Source organism: Elephas maximus, chromosome 19 (assembly GCF_024166365.1).
Source record: "Elephas maximus indicus isolate mEleMax1 chromosome 19, mEleMax1 primary haplotype, whole genome shotgun sequence".
Taxonomy (NCBI): domain Eukaryota; kingdom Metazoa; phylum Chordata; class Mammalia; order Proboscidea; family Elephantidae; genus Elephas; species Elephas maximus.
This window is the reverse complement of record NC_064837.1, coordinates 32,306,847-32,323,686: the sequence shown is the minus strand read 5'-3', so window position 1 is coordinate 32,323,686 and position 16,840 is coordinate 32,306,847. Positions and strand designations below refer to the sequence as shown.

Genomic DNA, 16,840 nt, shown 5'->3' with positions numbered 1-16,840 from the left:
AAGCATGACGTCCTTCTCCAGGGACTGATCTCTCCTGACAGCGTGTCCAAAGTATGTAAGATGCAGCCTCGCCATCCTTGCTTCTAAGGAGCATTCTGGTTGTACTTCTTCCAAGACAGATTTGTTCGTTCTTTTGGCAGTCCATGGTATATTCAATATTCTTCGCCAGCACCACAATTCAAAGACGTCAATTCTTCTTCAGTCTTCCTTCTTCATTGTCCAGCTTTCACATGCATATGATGCAATTGAAAATACCATGGCTTGGGTCAGGCGCACCTTAGTCTTCAAAGTGACATCTTTGCTCTTCAACACTTTAAAGAGGTCCTTTGCAGCAGATTTACCCACTGCAATGCATCTTTTGATTTCTTGACCGCTGCTTCCATGGCTGTGGATTGTGGATCCAAGTAAAATGAAATCCTTGACAACTTCAATCTTTTCTCCATTTATCACGATGTTGCTCATTGGTCCAGTTGTGAGGATTTTTGTTTTCTTTATGTTGAGGTGTAATCCATACTGAAGGCTGTGGTCTATGATCTTCATTAGTAAGTGCTTCAAGTCCTCCTCACTTTCAGCAAGGAAGGTTGTGTCATCTGCATAATGCAGGTTGTTAATGAGTCTTCCTCCAATCCTGGTGCCCTGCTCTTCATATAGTCCAGCTTCTCATATTATTTGCTCAGCATACAGATTGAATAGGTATGGTGAAAGAATACAACGCTGATGCACACCTTTCCTGAGATTAAACCAATCAGCATCCCCTTGTTCTGTCCAAACAACTGCCTCTTGATCCATGTAAAGGTTCCTCATGAGCACAATTAAGTGTTCTAGAATTCCCGTTCTTTGCAATGTTATCCATAGTTTGTTATGATCCACACAGTCGAATGCCTTTGCATAGTCAATAAAACACAGGTGAACATCCTTCTGGTATTCTCTGCTTTCAGCCAGGATCCATCTGATATCAGCAATGATATCCCTGGTTCCACGTCCTCTTCTGAAACTGGCCTGAATTTCTGGCAGTTCCCTGTCAATATACTGCTGCAGCCAGTTTTGAATGATCTTCAGCAGAATTTTGCTTGCATGGGGTATTAATGATATTGTTCTATAGTTTGCACATTTGGTTGGACCACCTTTCTTGGGAATAGGCATAAATAGGGATCTCTTCCAGTCAGTTGGCCAGGAAGCTGTCTTCCATATTTCTTGGCATAGACAAGTGAGTGCTTCCAGTGCTGCATCTGTTTGTTGAAACATCTCAGCTGATATTCCATCAATTCCTGGAGCCTTGTTTTTCGCCAGTGCCTTCAGAGCAGCTTGGACTTCTTCCTTCAGTACCATCGGTTCCTGATCATATGCCACCTCTTGAAATGCTTGAACATTGACTAATTCTTTTTGGTATAATGACTCTGTGTATTCCTTCCATCTTCTTTTGATGCTTCCTGCATCATTTAATATTTTCCCCATAGATCCTTCACTTTTGCAACTCAAGGTTTGAATTTTTTCTTCAGTTCTTTCAGCTTGAGAAACACCGAGCATGTTCTTCCCTTTTGGTTTTCCATCTCCAGCTGTTTGCACATGTCATTATAATACTTTGTCTTCTCGAGAGGCCCTTTGAAATCTTCTGTTCAGTTCTTTTACTTTATCAATTCTTCCTTTTGCTTTAGCTGCTCAACGTTCGAGAGCAAGTTTCAGAGTCTTCTCTGATATCCATCTTGGTCTTTTCTTTCTTTCTTGCCTTTTCAGTGACCTCTTGCTTTCTTCATTTATGATATCCTTGATGTCATTCCACAGCTCGTCTGGTCTTCAGTCACTAGTGTTCAGTGCGTCGAATCTTTTCTTCAGATGGTCTCTAAATTCAGGTGGGAGGTACTCAAGGTCATATTTTGGCTCTCGTGGACTTGCTCTGATTTTCTTCAGTTTAAGCTTGAACTTGCATATGAGCAATTGATGGTCTGTTCCACAGTCGGCCCCTGGCCTTGTTCTGACTGATGATATTGAACTTTTCCATCGTCTCTTTCCACAGATGTAGTCAATTTGATTTCTGTGTGTTCCATCTGGTGAGGCACATGTGTACAGTCGCCATGTATGTTGGTCAAAGAAGGTATCTGCAGTGAACAAGTCGTTGGTCTTGCAAAATTCTATCATTCAGTCTCTGACATTGTTTCTGTCACCAAAGTCATATTTTCCAACTGTTGATCCTTCTTCTTTGTTTCCACCTTAGGCATTCTAATCACCAGTAATTATCAATGCATCTTGATTGCATGTTTGATCAATTTCAGACTGCAGCAGCTGATAAAAATCTTCTATTTCTTCATCTTTGGCCCTAGTGGTTGGTGCATAAATTTGAATAATAGTCATATTAACTGGTCTTCCTTGTAGGTGTATGGATATTATCCTATCACTGACAGTGCCGTACTTCAGGGTGGATCTTGAAACATTCTTTTTGATGATGAATGCAACACCATTCCTTCAAGTTGTCATTCCCAGCATAGTAGACTATGTGATTGTCCTATTCAAAATGGCCAGTACTTTGAAATGCATTCAGAAAATAAGATGGATTGATGAGTGAGTTGAGAGATAGATGCAGGTATAGTAACATATTAATGTTAAAATCTAGGTGGTGATTATATGAGCATTCACTATAAAATTCTTTCAGCTTTTCTGTATGTTTGAAAATTTTCATGATAAAATGTTGAAAAACGTATCAAGCCTTTTGTGATGATCTTTAGGGAAGGTAAACAAGTGAGGAGACAAGAAGCTTTAAAAAGCATGTTCAGCATTAGTAGCAACCATTTCCTTAATTTGAGTCATGTTCAGATTTTCTCATCTACTGTATCCTCTTCGTATCCCCTTCACATTCCTTTTCAAGTGGCATGATAGACTTTTTAGATTTCAGGAAGGAAAATAATATCCTCTGTCAAAATATTACATTAAGATACTGAGTATTACTGAAATATTCTGAAAAGTGCTTGGTTTTTTCTCTTTTTCCTGTCGCATATACAGGTATAGAAGTTTGCCTCCATTGCAGTGGTTTGTTTAGTAACAAAACAAAACAAAAAAAAACTAAAGTTAAAATTTTGCTTAAGTGGATCATTTAAAAAAAAAAAAACATTTAAAATACTTACTAATAATCCATCAGTTGAAAACTCTTGCTAATGCAAGTTCTCATTTAGAAAGTAGATCTCATGTAAAAAAAAGTGAATTATTATGCAGTCTAGTCAGTGCTACCAGTCAATAAAGTTTATTATTTTTTTCCTAGGTGTGTCACATAGTTCTAGGGTTAAGACCAGCTACTCCAGAAGAGGAAGGACAAATTATTAGGTAAGTTTGTAGTTCAACTCTAACTGTATCTTTTTCATTATATAATCGAAATTTCTAACCCTGAAATGTATTAGTTACTAAGTGAGAGCATATCCCATTTCATTGTAATCATTGTAGTAAAACCCATTTTCTCAAAATAATTACACATTGAAATGTTTTTGTTAAAGCACATTTCTAGCCAAGGGCATGGATTAATTTAGAATTTAAGTTGCATTTAATATTAAAATTGCACTGAATACTAAATTTAAATTTTTTACATGTAAAAGATAACAATTTTTCTTTACTACAAAAACAATTCATGCCTAACTTGCTGTGTAAACTTTCACCAAAATCTCAGTGAAATATTTTTTAAAAATTCTTATTATAGAAAAATTAGAAAGTAGAGCTACACAAAAAATACCTGTAATCCCACAAATACCTGTATTAACACATAATTGCTGTTGACTTCTTTTTATATTCACACATATGCATGAGTACAATAGAATTTAGCAAAAATGGAAATATTCAGAAATACTGCTTTATTTCTTGCCTCTTTTTTCACTCCAGATCATGTAAAATGCTTTTATATATTAGTAAAAGCCATCTATAACATATTTTTTTATGCATATTGCCCTTAGAGATTTATTCAGCAGAAACGTATTCAGTAAATTTTACATTTTCCCTCCCTCCAGTTTTGTTGTTGTTGAGAATATGCACAGCAAAACATACACCAATTCAGCCATTTCTACATGTACAATTCAGTGACATTGATTACATTCTTCAAGTTGTACAACCATTTTCACCCCCCCTTTTTTTTCTAAGTTGTTCCTCCCCTATTAACATAAACTTACTGCCTCCTGAAGTTCCTGCTATTGTCAATTCGTTGCCATATAACCAGTTGTTAAAAGAGCATAATGCTCAAGGCAGACATTCTTTGCTAGTTAAACTAAATTTTTGTTTGATTTTAAGAAGACTTCAGGGGATATTTTTGGCTTATGTTTTAAAGATTATCTCAAGGGACTAGTTTCCAGGGTTCATCCAGCCCCCATGGCTCCAGAAAGTCCAGAGGCCATGAGAATTTGAACTCGTTCTGCATTTTCCCCCTTTTGATTAGGATTCTTCTATAGAATCTTTGATCAAAATGTTCAGTAATGGTAGCTGGGCACCATCCAGTTCTTCTGGTCTCATGGTAAAGGAAGCAGTTGTTCATGGAGGCAATCAGCCACATGTTCCATATCCTCCTTCTTTTGCTGACTCTCCTTCTTCCTCTATTGCTCCAGGCAAATAGTGACCAATTGTCGTTCCTCGGATGGCTGCTTTCAAGCTCCTAAGACCCCAGGCACTATGTAATAAAGTAACACGTAGAACAGAAGCACTAAACACGTTATTGGGCCAGTTAACTGGGATGTCTCCTGAAACCATGACGTAAACCTCCAAACCAACTGTGAGGTTTTTGGTTGTACAAAAGCAGCCTCAGAAGCTACTCTTTTTTGTTGTTGTTGTAAATATATCTATCACACAACTTTTGCCAGTTCAGCTTTTCACAGGTATAACAGAGTTTTGAATCACTGACTAGTACACCGTGTTCATCCCGTTATTACCTCTATTTTTATTAATATAAATATGATTGAGCAATTTTGTAGTAAAGTTTGTGTGCCTATTCTTAAGGATTTGCTTAGGATAAAGTACTTGGGGTGAAATACCTGGGTTACTAGGTCTACAGACTTTTATAGATACAGTTCAATTGTTAATTTGCTGTTATCTGCCATCGAGTAGGCTCCCAATTCACGGTGACTCCATACACAATAGAACGAAATGTTGCGCAGTCCTGTGCCATCCCCGTGATTGGTTATAGACTAGACTGTTGTAATCTATAAGGTTTTCATTGGCTGATTTTTGGAAGTAGATGACCAGGCCTTTCTTCAGCATGCAAGCCACTACAGTACAACAAACTGACAAATAGGGGATGGAAATTTGCCATACATCCTAGCAGTTCACTCCTAGGCATCTACTCAAGAGACGTGAAAACATACATCTGTACAAAAACTTGTACACCAGCGTTCACAGAAGTGTTATTCACAATAGTCAAAACGTGGAAGCGATCCAAATGTTCATCAGCTGTTGCCTGGATAGACAAAATGTGGGATACCAATAAAATGAAATACTATTCAGTAATTAAAAAGTACCAACTAGAGAGGCGGGCCAAGATGGCTGACTAGGTAGAAGCTACCTCGGATCCCTCTTGCAACAAAGACTTGGAAAAACAAGTGAATCGATCACATATATGACAATCTACGAACCCTGACCATCAAACACAGATCTAAAGACTTGACCTGAGTGACAGAGACTGAGAACGAACAACCATGGAGAAGCAGCAACTGTTTTCAGAGCCTGGAGCCAGGATCCCAGTCAGAAAACCTTGGCGCCGGCCTTTGGACTGGGCGCAGGGGAGCTGAGCATGGCATCCTGTGATGGCGCAAACACAGGACTCAGCCCTATCCCCCATAATTGACCTAGGGGGAAGCCCAGCCAGTGCACGCAGGCAGTGCAGCGCGACGCGGCTGACAGGAGGAGAAGTCACCGGGAGGCAGCGACTGGTTTTGGAGCCGGGAGTGCGGCATCCCAGCCGGGGAATCTTGGCGCGGGGCTTTGGACTGGGAGCGGAGGAACTAACCACAGCTTCTGAGACAGCGCAAGCACGGGACGTGGCCTGACCCTCGGGGGCAATCTCTACCCAGCCAGCGCACACAGTGGATGCCCCCCTCGGGAATCTCAGATAAAACAGTCATCCCAAGCAAGATAAGTAACTTTGGCTATATTCTGGGGTGCTACTCTCTCCTATTTATCTGAACCCTCCCCTCCCCTTCCCAGGCGGCTTCATTAACATTGGAATTTCCTGAGCCAGACAGCGAACTGCCCTGCGGTTTTTCTTTCTTTTCTTCTGGTCTTTTCCTAACCCATTCTCCTGGCCTGAGAGAAGCAGCTACAAAAAACCCAGGGACCAAAAATCCTTCCCTAACTGGACTAAAAACACAGAACCAGCTCCAGCCAAGCATATGTGATCCACAGTCTTGGGCTTTCATCCCTATAATGGAAAGGCATTTCTGATAGGGATCTGACTATAAATGTTTTAGCAGATTACTGGAAAGACAAGTTTCCCAGGTCTGATATCTCTGCGTATTCAACAGAGCCCACACTGACCGACAACAGGGAACTGAGGGCTGAAGCTCCCCCCAGACCACCTAGCCTCCGGCCTTAGGGGTCTAAGGAGGGTGACACCTACCAATCTGTAGAGGTACTTGCATTGGGGGCCTAAGGTACAGCTGCAGAGCCCAACCACCAACGTGCTTTAGGAATAGAGACACACCTACCTCACTGGCACTTGGGGGAAGCCTGTCAGCATCCTGCCCCCCTCCCCCCGGAGTGTGAAACCCTGCTGCTACTAGAATCTGGTACACACAACTATCACCACTACTTCTCTAGGTGGATAGGTGACAGTCTGCACCACACACTTGGTGACACAAAGTCAGATTCTACTTAAGAATAGTGAATGGACTCTTAGGCTTACATATCTGGTAACAGCCCAAACCAGCTGGTAATAGGACATAAGTGATTCAAGGGCTACAACAATCAAGACGCAATCTAGTAGCCCATCTACATATATTGAAAGAAAACAAAACAAGGTAAGACTCAGTGAGCAAATATAGAATAAATCACTACAATATCTTAGTGATGGCTCGGAGACAGCAGTCGATATCAAACCACATAAAGAAGCAGACCATGATTGCTTCTACAACTCCCCATATTAAAGAATCAAAATCTTTCCCAAATGAAGATACAATCCTGGAATTGCCAGATACAGAATATAAAAAACTAATTCACAGAATGCTTCAAGACATCAGGGATGACCTCAGAAATGAAATAAGGCAATCTACAGAAAAAGCCAAGGAACACACTGATAAAGCAGTTGAAGAACTCAAAAAGATTATTTAAGAACATAGTGGAAAAATTAATAAGTTGCAAGAATCCATAGAGAGACAGCATTCAGAAATCCAAAAGATTAACAATAAAATTACAGAATTAGACAACGCAATAGCAAGTCAGAGAAGCAGACTTGAGCAGTTGGAATGCAGAATGGAAAATCTGGAGGACTAGGGAATTGACACCAATACAGCTGAAAAAAAATCAGATAAAAGAATTTTAAAAAATGAAGAAACCCTAAGAATCATGTGGGACTCTATCAAGAAGAATAACTTGTGTGTGATTGGAGTCCCAGAACAGGGAGGGATATCAGAAAACACAGAGAGAACAGTTGAAGATCTGTTGGCAGAAAACTTCCCTGACATCATGAAAGACGAAAGGATATCTATCCAAGAGGCTCATCAAACCCCATTTAAGATTGAGCCAAAAAGAAAATCACCAAGACATGTTATCATCAAACTTGCCAAAATCAAAGATAAAGAGGAAATTTTAAAAGCAGCCAGGGATAAAAGAAAGGTCTCCTACAAAGGAAAATCAATAAGAATAAGTTCAGACTACTCAGCAGAAACCATGCAGGCAAGAAGGCAATGGGATGACATATATAGAGCACTGAAGGAGAAAAACTGCCAACCAAGGATCATACATCCAGCAAAACTCTCTGAAATATGAAGGCGAAATTAAGACATTTACAGATAAACACAAGCTTAGAGAATTTTAAAACCAAACCAAAGCTACAAGAAATACTAAAGGAAATTGTTTGGTCAGAAAACCAATAATATCAGATACCAGCACAACACAAGGTCACAGAACAGAACATCCTGATATCAACTCAAATAGAGAAATCACAAAAACAAATTAAGATTAATTTTAAAAAGAAAATAACGCTCAAAACAGGGAATCATTGAAGTCAATATGTAAAAGATCACAATAATCAAAAAGAGGGACTAAATACAGGTGGCATAGAACTGCCATATGGAGAGGGATACGAGGTGATATAGGACAATGCAAGTTAGGTTTTTACTTAGAAAAATAGGGGTAAATATTAAGGTAACCACAAAGAGGTATAACAACTCCATAACTCAAAATAAAAACCAAGAAAAACATAACGCCGCAGCATACATAAAGTCAAATACTGTGAAAATGAGGAACACACAATTTACAAAGAAAAACGTCTCAGCACAAAAAAGTAAGTGGAAAAATGAAATTGTCAACAACAAACATAAAAAGGCATCAAAATGATAGCACTAAACACATACTTATCTATAATTACGCTGAATGTAAACGGACTGAACGCACCAATAAAGAGACAGAGAGTCTCAGACTGGATAAAGAAACATGATCCATCTATATGCTGCCTACAAGAGACACACCTTAGACTTAGAGACACAAACAAACTAAAACTCAAAGGATGGAAAAAAATATATCAAGCAAACAATAAGCAAAAAAGAGCAGGAGTAGCAATATTAATTTCTGACAAAATAGACTTTAAAGTTAAATCCACCACAAAGGATAAAGAAGGACACTACATAATGATTAAAGGGACAATTGACCAGGAAGATATAACCATATTAAATATTTATGCACCCAATGACAGGGCTGCAAGATACATAAAACAAATTTTAACAGAACCGAAAAGTGAGATAGACACCTCCACAATTATAGTAGGAGACTTCAACACACCACTTTCGGAGAAGGACAGGACATCCAATAAGAAGCTAATTGCTACAGTCAGCCAACTTGACCTCATTGACTTATACAGAACACTCCACCCAGCTGCTGCAAAGTATACTTTTTTTTCTAGCGCACATGGAACATTCTCTAGAATACACCACATATTAGGTCATAAAACAAACCTTTGCAGAATCCAAAACATCAAAATATTACAAAGCATCTTCTCAGACCATAAGGCCATAAAAGTGGAAATCAATAACAGAAAAATTAGGGAAAAGAAATCAAATACTTGGAAACTGAACAATACCCTCCTGAAAAAAGACTGGGTTATAGAAGACATTAAGGAGAGAATAAAGAAATTCATAGAATGCAACGAGAATGAAAACGCTTCCTATCAAAACCTCTGGGACACAGCAAAAGCAGTGCTCAGAGGTCAATTTATATTGATAAATGCACACATACAAAAAGAAGAAAGAGCCAAAATCAGAGAACTGTCCCTACAACTTGAACAAATAGAAAGTGAGCAACAAAAGAATCCATCAGGTACCAGAAGAAAACAAATAATAAAAATTGGAGCTGAGCTAAATGAATTAGAGAACAGAAAAACAATTGAAAGAATTAACAAAGCCAAAAGCTCGTTCTTTGAAAGAATTTAAAAAATTGATAAACCATTGGCCAGACTGACTAAAGAAATACAGGAAAGGAAACAAATAACCCGAATAAGAAACGAGATGGGCCACATCACAACAGACCCAACTGAATTTAAAAGAATCATATCAGATTATTACGAAAAATTGTACTCTAACAAATTTGCAAACCTTGAAGAAATGGATGAATTCCTAGAAAAACACTAGTTACCTAAAAGAAAAAAATTTTTTTTCTACCTAAACTAACACAATCAGAAGTAGAACAACTAAATAGACCCATAACAGAAGAAGAGATTGAAACGGTAATCAAAAAACTCCCAACAAAAAAAAGCCCCGGCCCGGACGGCTTTACTGCAGAGTTCTACCAAACTTTCAGAGAAGAGTTAACACCACTACTACTAAAGGTATTTCAAAGCATAGAAAATGACGGAATACTACCTAACTCATTCTATGAAGCCACCATCTCCCTGATACCAAAACCAGGTAAAGACATCACAAAAAAAGAAAATTACAGACCTATATCCCTCATGAACATAGGCGCAAAAATCCTCAACAAAATTCTAGCCAATAGAATTCAACAACGTATCAAAAAAATAATGCACCACGACCAAGTGGGATTTATACCAGGTATGCAAGTCTTTTTTTCTGCAAGTCTGGTTTAATATTAGAAAAACCATTAATGTAATCCACCATTTAAAGAAAACGAAAGACAGAAACCACATGATCTTATCAATTGATGCAGAAAAGGCATTTGACAAAGTCCAACACCCATTCATGATAAAAACTCCCAGCAAAATAGGAATTGAAGGAAAATTCCTCAACATAATAAAGGGCATCTATACAAAGCCAACAGCCAACATCACTCTAAATGGAGAGAGCCTGAAAGCAGTTCCCTTGAGAACGGGAACCAGACAGGGATGCCCTTTATCACCACTCTTATTCAACATTGTGCTAGAGGTCCTAGCCAGAGCAATTAGGCTAGACAAAGAAATAAAGGGCATCCGGACTGGCAAGGAAGAAGTAAAATTATCTCTATTTGCAGAATGGCATGATCTTATACACAGAAAACCCTAAGGAATCCTCCAGAAAACTACTGAAACTAATAGAAGAGTTTGGCAGAGTCTCAGGTTATAAGATAAACATACAAAAATCACTTGGATTCCTCTACATCAACAAAAAGAACATCGAAGAGGAAATCACCAAATCAATACCATTCACAGTAGCCCCCAAGAAGATAAAATACTTAGGAATAAATTTTACCAAAGTTGTAAAAGACCTGTACAAAGAAAACTACAAAGTACTACTACAAGAAACTAAAAAGGACCTACTTAAGTGGAAAAACATACCTTGCTCATGGATAGGAAGACTTAACATAGTAAAAATGTCTATTCTACCAAAAGCCATCTATACATACAATGCACTTCCGATCCAAATTCCAATGTTATTTTTTAATGTGATGGAGAAACAAATCACCAACTTCATATGGAAGGGAAAGAAGCCTCGGATAAGTAAAGCATTTTTGAAAAAGAAGAAGAAAGTGGGAGGCCTCACTCTACCTGATTTTAGAACCTATTTATACAGCCACAGTAGTCGAAACAGCCTGGTACTGGTACAACAACAGGCACATAGACCAATGGAACAGAATTGAGAACCCAGATATAAATCCATCCACATATGAGCAGCTGATATTTGACAAAGGCCCAGTGTCAGTTAATTGGGGAAAAGGTAGTCTCTTTAACAAATGGTGCTGGCATAACTGGATATCCATTTGCAAAAAAATGAAACAGGACCGATACCTCACACCATGCACAAAAACTAACTCCAAGTGGATCAAAGACCTAAACATAAAGACTAAAACGATAAAGATCATGGAACAAAAAATAGGGACAACTTTAGGAGCCCTAATACAAGGCATAAACAGAATACAAAATATTACCAAAAATGACAAAGAGAAACCAGATAACTGGGAGCTCCTAAAAATCAAACACCTATGCTCATCTAAAGACTTCACCAAAAGAGTAAAAAGGCCACCTACAGATTGGGAAAGAATTTTCAGCTATGACATCTCCGACCAGCACCTGATCTCTAAAATCCCTACGATTCTGTTAAAACTCAACCACAAAAAGAGAAAAACAGCCCAATCAAGAAGTGGGCAAAGGATATGAACACACACTTCACTAAAGAAGATATTCAGGCAGCTAACAGATACCTGAGAAAATGCTCTCGATCATTAGCCATTAGAGAAATGCAAATTAAAACTACGATGAGATTCCTCCAACAAGGCTGGCATTAATCCAAAAAACACAAAATAATAAATGTTGGAGAGGCTGCAGAGAGATTGGGACTCTTATACACTGCTGGTGGGAATGTAAAATGGTACAACCACTTTGGAAATCTGTCTGGCGTTTTCTTAAACAGTTAGAAATAGAACTACCATACAACCCAGAAATCCCACTCCTGGGAATATACCCTAGAGAAATAAGAGCCTTCACACGAACAGGTATATGCACTCCCATGTTTATTGCAGCTCTGTTTACAATAGCAAAAAGCTGGAAGCAACCAAGCTGTCCATCAACGGATGAATGGTTAAATAAATTGTGGTATATTTACACAGTGGAATACTACGCATCAATAAAGAACAGTGACGAATCTGTGAAACATTTCATAACATGGAGGAACCTGGAAGGCATTATGCTGAGTGAAATGAGTCAGAGGCCAAAGGACAAATATTGTATAAGACCACTATTATAAGATCTTGAGAAATAGTATAAACTGAGAAGAGCACATACTTTTGTGGTTATGAGGGGGGAGGGAGGGTAGGAGAGGGTTATTTACTGATTAGTTAGTAGATAAGAACTACTTTAGGTGAAGAGAAGGACTATACTCAATACACGGAAGGTCAGCTCAACTGGACTGGACCAAAAGCAAAAAAGTTTCCGGGATAAACTGAATGCTTCAAAGGTCAGCGGAACAAGGGCGGGGGTTTGGGGACTATGGCTTAAGGGGACTTCTAAGTCAATTGGCAAAATAATACTATTATGAAAACATTCTGCATCCCACTTTGAAATGTGGCGTCTGGGGTCTTAAATGCTAACAAGCGGCCATCTAAGATGCATCAATTGGTCTCAACCCACCTGGAGCAAAGGAGAATGAAGAACACCAAGGTCACACGATAACTATGAGCCCAAGAGACAGAAAGGGCCACATAAACCAGAGACTTACATCATCCTGAGACCAGAAGAACTAGTTGGTGCCCAGCCACAACCGATGACTGCCCTGGCAGGGAGCACAGCAGAGAACCCCTGAGGGAGCAGGAGAATAGTGGGATGCAGACCCCAAATTCTCATAAAAAGACCAGACTTAATGGTCTGACTGAGACTAGAGGAATCCCGGCAGTCATGGTTCCCAAACCTTCTGTTGGCCCAGGACAGGAACCATTCCCGAAGACAACTCATCAGACATGGAAGGGACTGGACAATGGGTTGGAGAGAGATGCTAATGAAGAGTGAGCTACTTGTATCAGGTGGACACTTGAGACTGTGTTGGCATTTCCTGTCTGGAGGGGAGATAGGAGGGTAGAGAGGGTTAGAAACTGGCAAAATTGCCACGAAAGGAGAGACTGGAAGGGCTGACTCATTAGGGGGAGAGTAAGTGGGAGTATGGAGTAAGGTGTATATAGGCTTATATGTGACAGACTGACTTGATTTGTAAACGTTCACTTAAAGCTCAATAAAAATTATTTAAAAAAAAAAAAAGTACCAACTACTGATATCAGCTACAGCATAGATGAATTTCAAAATCATTGTATTATTTTATTTATATGAAATGTTTTTAAAAAGGAAAATCTATAGAGACAGAATCTAGAGTAGTGGTTTCCTGGGGCTGAGGGCAGTAACAGAGATTAACTACAAATGGCATGAAATGTCTTTTTGGGGTAATGGAAATGTTCTAAAACTGTATTTTGGTGCTGGTGGCACGCATTTGGAAATTTACGAAAAATCAATGACCTGTACACTTGAAACAGGTAGGTTTCATGGCCTGTAAATTATTCTCCAATAAAGCTATGTAAAAAAAAAAAATCATTGTGATGAGTGATAATGGTCTTAGGACCCTTGAAACTGGTTTATCAAAGGAAATAATATTTTACTAATTGTACCACAACAGACTCTGAATGCTTCTATTTGTTTCATATTTTTCCTTTGTAAAGAATCTTAATGATAATTTATGGGTATTGTGGTCATCTGTTTCACATTGCTTTTTTTTCTTGAGGAGTTACACTTTTTCCTTTTTTTAAGTTTTATTGTAGTAAAATATATATAACAAAACATTTTGCCATTATAACCATCAACTGTACAATTTAGAAAAAAAATCAACTGTACAATTTAGTGATACTACATTCTCTGTGTTGTATAACCAACACGACTATCCATTTTCAAATGTTTTTCATCCCTCTAAACAGAAACTTGGTACCCCTTAAGTCATAAGTCCCAATTTTTGCCTTCCCCCAGCCCCTGGTAACCACTAATAAACTTTAGTCTCTGTGCATTTGCATTATCGCTATTTCATATAAGTGGCATCATTATTTGCCCTCTCGTGTCTGACTGACTTTACACAACTTCCTTCGATGTATTGACTTTCTTTTGTATGTACAGAGGATGGTTAGAACGAGAGAGCAGATATGGTCTGCAACCAGGACACAATTGGTTCATCATCTCCATGCAGTGGTGGCAACAGTGGAAAGAATATGTCAAATATGTAAGTAAGATTCCTGTTTATATTTTTCATGGAATTTCTCAGCTCCCTCAGATTTTGCATGACCACTGGCCATTAATAAAATGCTCCACTGGAGGTAAAGACTTATTGAAGGGGAAGGTAATGAATATTTATTGGATATTTGCTTTGTGGTCACACTTAGATATATAAATTGTCTTCCCTTGCAACAATCCTGTGTGGAAGATAATATTTGGGATGGTGGTGCCTGTATATGTCATCCACCTTCCAAAATAAAGAACCAAACCTGTTGTCATCAAGTTGATTCTGACTCATAGCAACCCTACAGGATAGAGTAGAACTGCCCCATAGGTTTTCCAAGGAGCAGCTGGTGGACTGGAACTGCCGACCTTTTGGTTAGCAGCCAAACGCTTAACCACTGTACCACCAGGGCCCCGTTATGCCCCTTACATGTCTCATTTAATCCCCAGAACATCCCTGTGAGGAAGATGGTATTACATTCATTTTACATGTGAGGAACCTGATGCTAAGAGAAAAGGTATATTGAAATATCTTTTTTAGGGTGAAAGAGCTAAGATCAAATGTAAGGATTGACTTTAAAGCCCACATTCATTCAACCACGTCATTCACATTATCTTTCATTAGTTCAACTTTTTCCATCAAAAAGTTGAAGACCCTCAGAAAGGGCCGTATAAACCAGGGACAACATCAGCCTGAGACCAGAAGAACTAGAGGGTGCCCAGCTACAACCCATGATGCCCCTGATAGGGAACACAACAGAGAACCCCTGAGGGAGCAGGAGAGCAGTGGGATGCAAACCTCAAATTCTTGTAAAAAAGACCAGACTTAATGGTCTGACTGAGACTAGAAGGACCCCGGAGGTCATGGTCCCTAGACCTTCCGTTAGCCCAAGACAGGAACCATTCCCAAAGCCAATTCTTCAGACAGGGATTGGACTGGACTATGGGATAGAGAATGATACTGGTGAAGAGTGGGCTTCTTGGATCAAGTAGACACATGAGACTATGTGGGCAGCTCCTGTCTGGAAAAGAGAGGGCAGAGGGATCAGAAGCTGGCCAAATGGACACGAAAATAGAGAGCGGAAGGAAGGGGTGTGCTCTCTCATAAGGGGGAGAGCAACTAGGAGTATATAGCAGGGGGTATATAGGTTTTTGTATGAGAGATTGACTTGGTTTGTAAACTTTCACTTAAAGCACAATAAAAATTTAAAAAAAGTTCAGGACCCTTTGGTAAGAAGTATTAATGACCTATTTAGAAAGTTAATTTCAGAGCTGATATTAGTTCTGAATTTCAGAGCTAACATTAGTTCAGAATTTCTAAAAGATAATTTACCATTGGCCAAATAAAGAGTTAAAGAGGATAGTCTCATTACTTAATATTCTGGAGACATATATAAAACAAATTGTTTTCAGAATTAGAAATCTAAAAATGCCAGGAATCAAATATCTCCATTGTTGGGCAAGTCAGTTGATGTATAGACTTGTTAGATTATCACTAAAATTCTAATAATTTGATTCATAGTTTTTCCTATATGTCCTTTTCTATCATTGCTTATTATCAAAAGATTGATAGAGAGCTTGTTTACATTATCTACTTTACCTCATTGTTCTGCCTGATTCTTTCTTCCTTTCGCGAGTTTAGTAGTGATTTCACATGTAAAATTTGTTAATTGGAAATCTTGGACTTTGGTGTCACTAAGGAGTAAAAGCAGGCAAATAATTTCAAGTACATTGTAAGTAGAAAATGAGTATAGTGGGGTAAAGCGTCACAGTCTTTATTTCGGAACACTTTTATGGTCTGTTATTCTTTTTTCTGCCTTAGAATGAGTACTTACTAACGTCTTACTGGCTACAGACTCAAAGGATCACCTAATTTAGTCTTGTGTTCTTTGAAGTATTACTTTTTTTTTCCTTTAGGAATTTGATAGAAGTCACGCTCTTAGCATTGTGTGCCTTATGAACAGGTAGAAGTGCACGGCCGAGGACATGAACCTGCCGTAAACCTTCTGTGCATTAGAGAAATTAGGAGAGGACAGTAAGGGAGAGAGGTAGAGAGAGGAAGCTGTCCTGAAGCGTCATATCTCTCTCCCTGCTCTGTAATCCTTATTATTGTCTAGTATGTATCTGTCAAATAGAGACTTTAAAGTATACTTTAAAATGAAGGCTCACTATTGTGAAAAACGTGGGAAGAGAGTACAAGTTCATGTGGAAGGGAAGGAAGCAGCAACTTGTGGCACCTTATTTAATAAGATGGAATAGTAGCAGTCCTTTCTGAAGATATGTATTAATTGGAAAAATGTTCTTTACTAAATAAAAGGTAGCTTCCTTTTAAATGCAAATAACTTTAAGTGGCATTCTCGGCCTTGTTTTCTCCACATATAATATGAGAGTAATAATAGTGAGCTCCCTTCTAGGGTGTTAGCAGATTAAATGAATTAATACAGATTCAATGTTTTAGAGCAGTATTTGTCACATAGCTAAATACTCAGTAAGTGTATA

At 38.6% G+C, this 16,840-nt stretch overlaps 1 protein-coding gene across 2 annotated transcripts in view; it reads left to right on the top strand.

Moving 5' to 3' along the window:
• The window catches only part of USP32 (ubiquitin specific peptidase 32), a 212,936-nt gene that overhangs the window by 136,535 nt on the left and 59,561 nt on the right, over positions 1-16,840 (top strand). For both annotated transcript variants that reach the window (XM_049860791.1, XM_049860790.1), the window contains exons 11-12: positions 3,251-3,312; positions 14,243-14,345. In XM_049860791.1, coding sequence (XP_049716748.1) covers positions 3,251-3,312; positions 14,243-14,345 — 165 coding nt within the window. The remainder of the gene's footprint in view (positions 1-3,250; positions 3,313-14,242; positions 14,346-16,840) is intronic.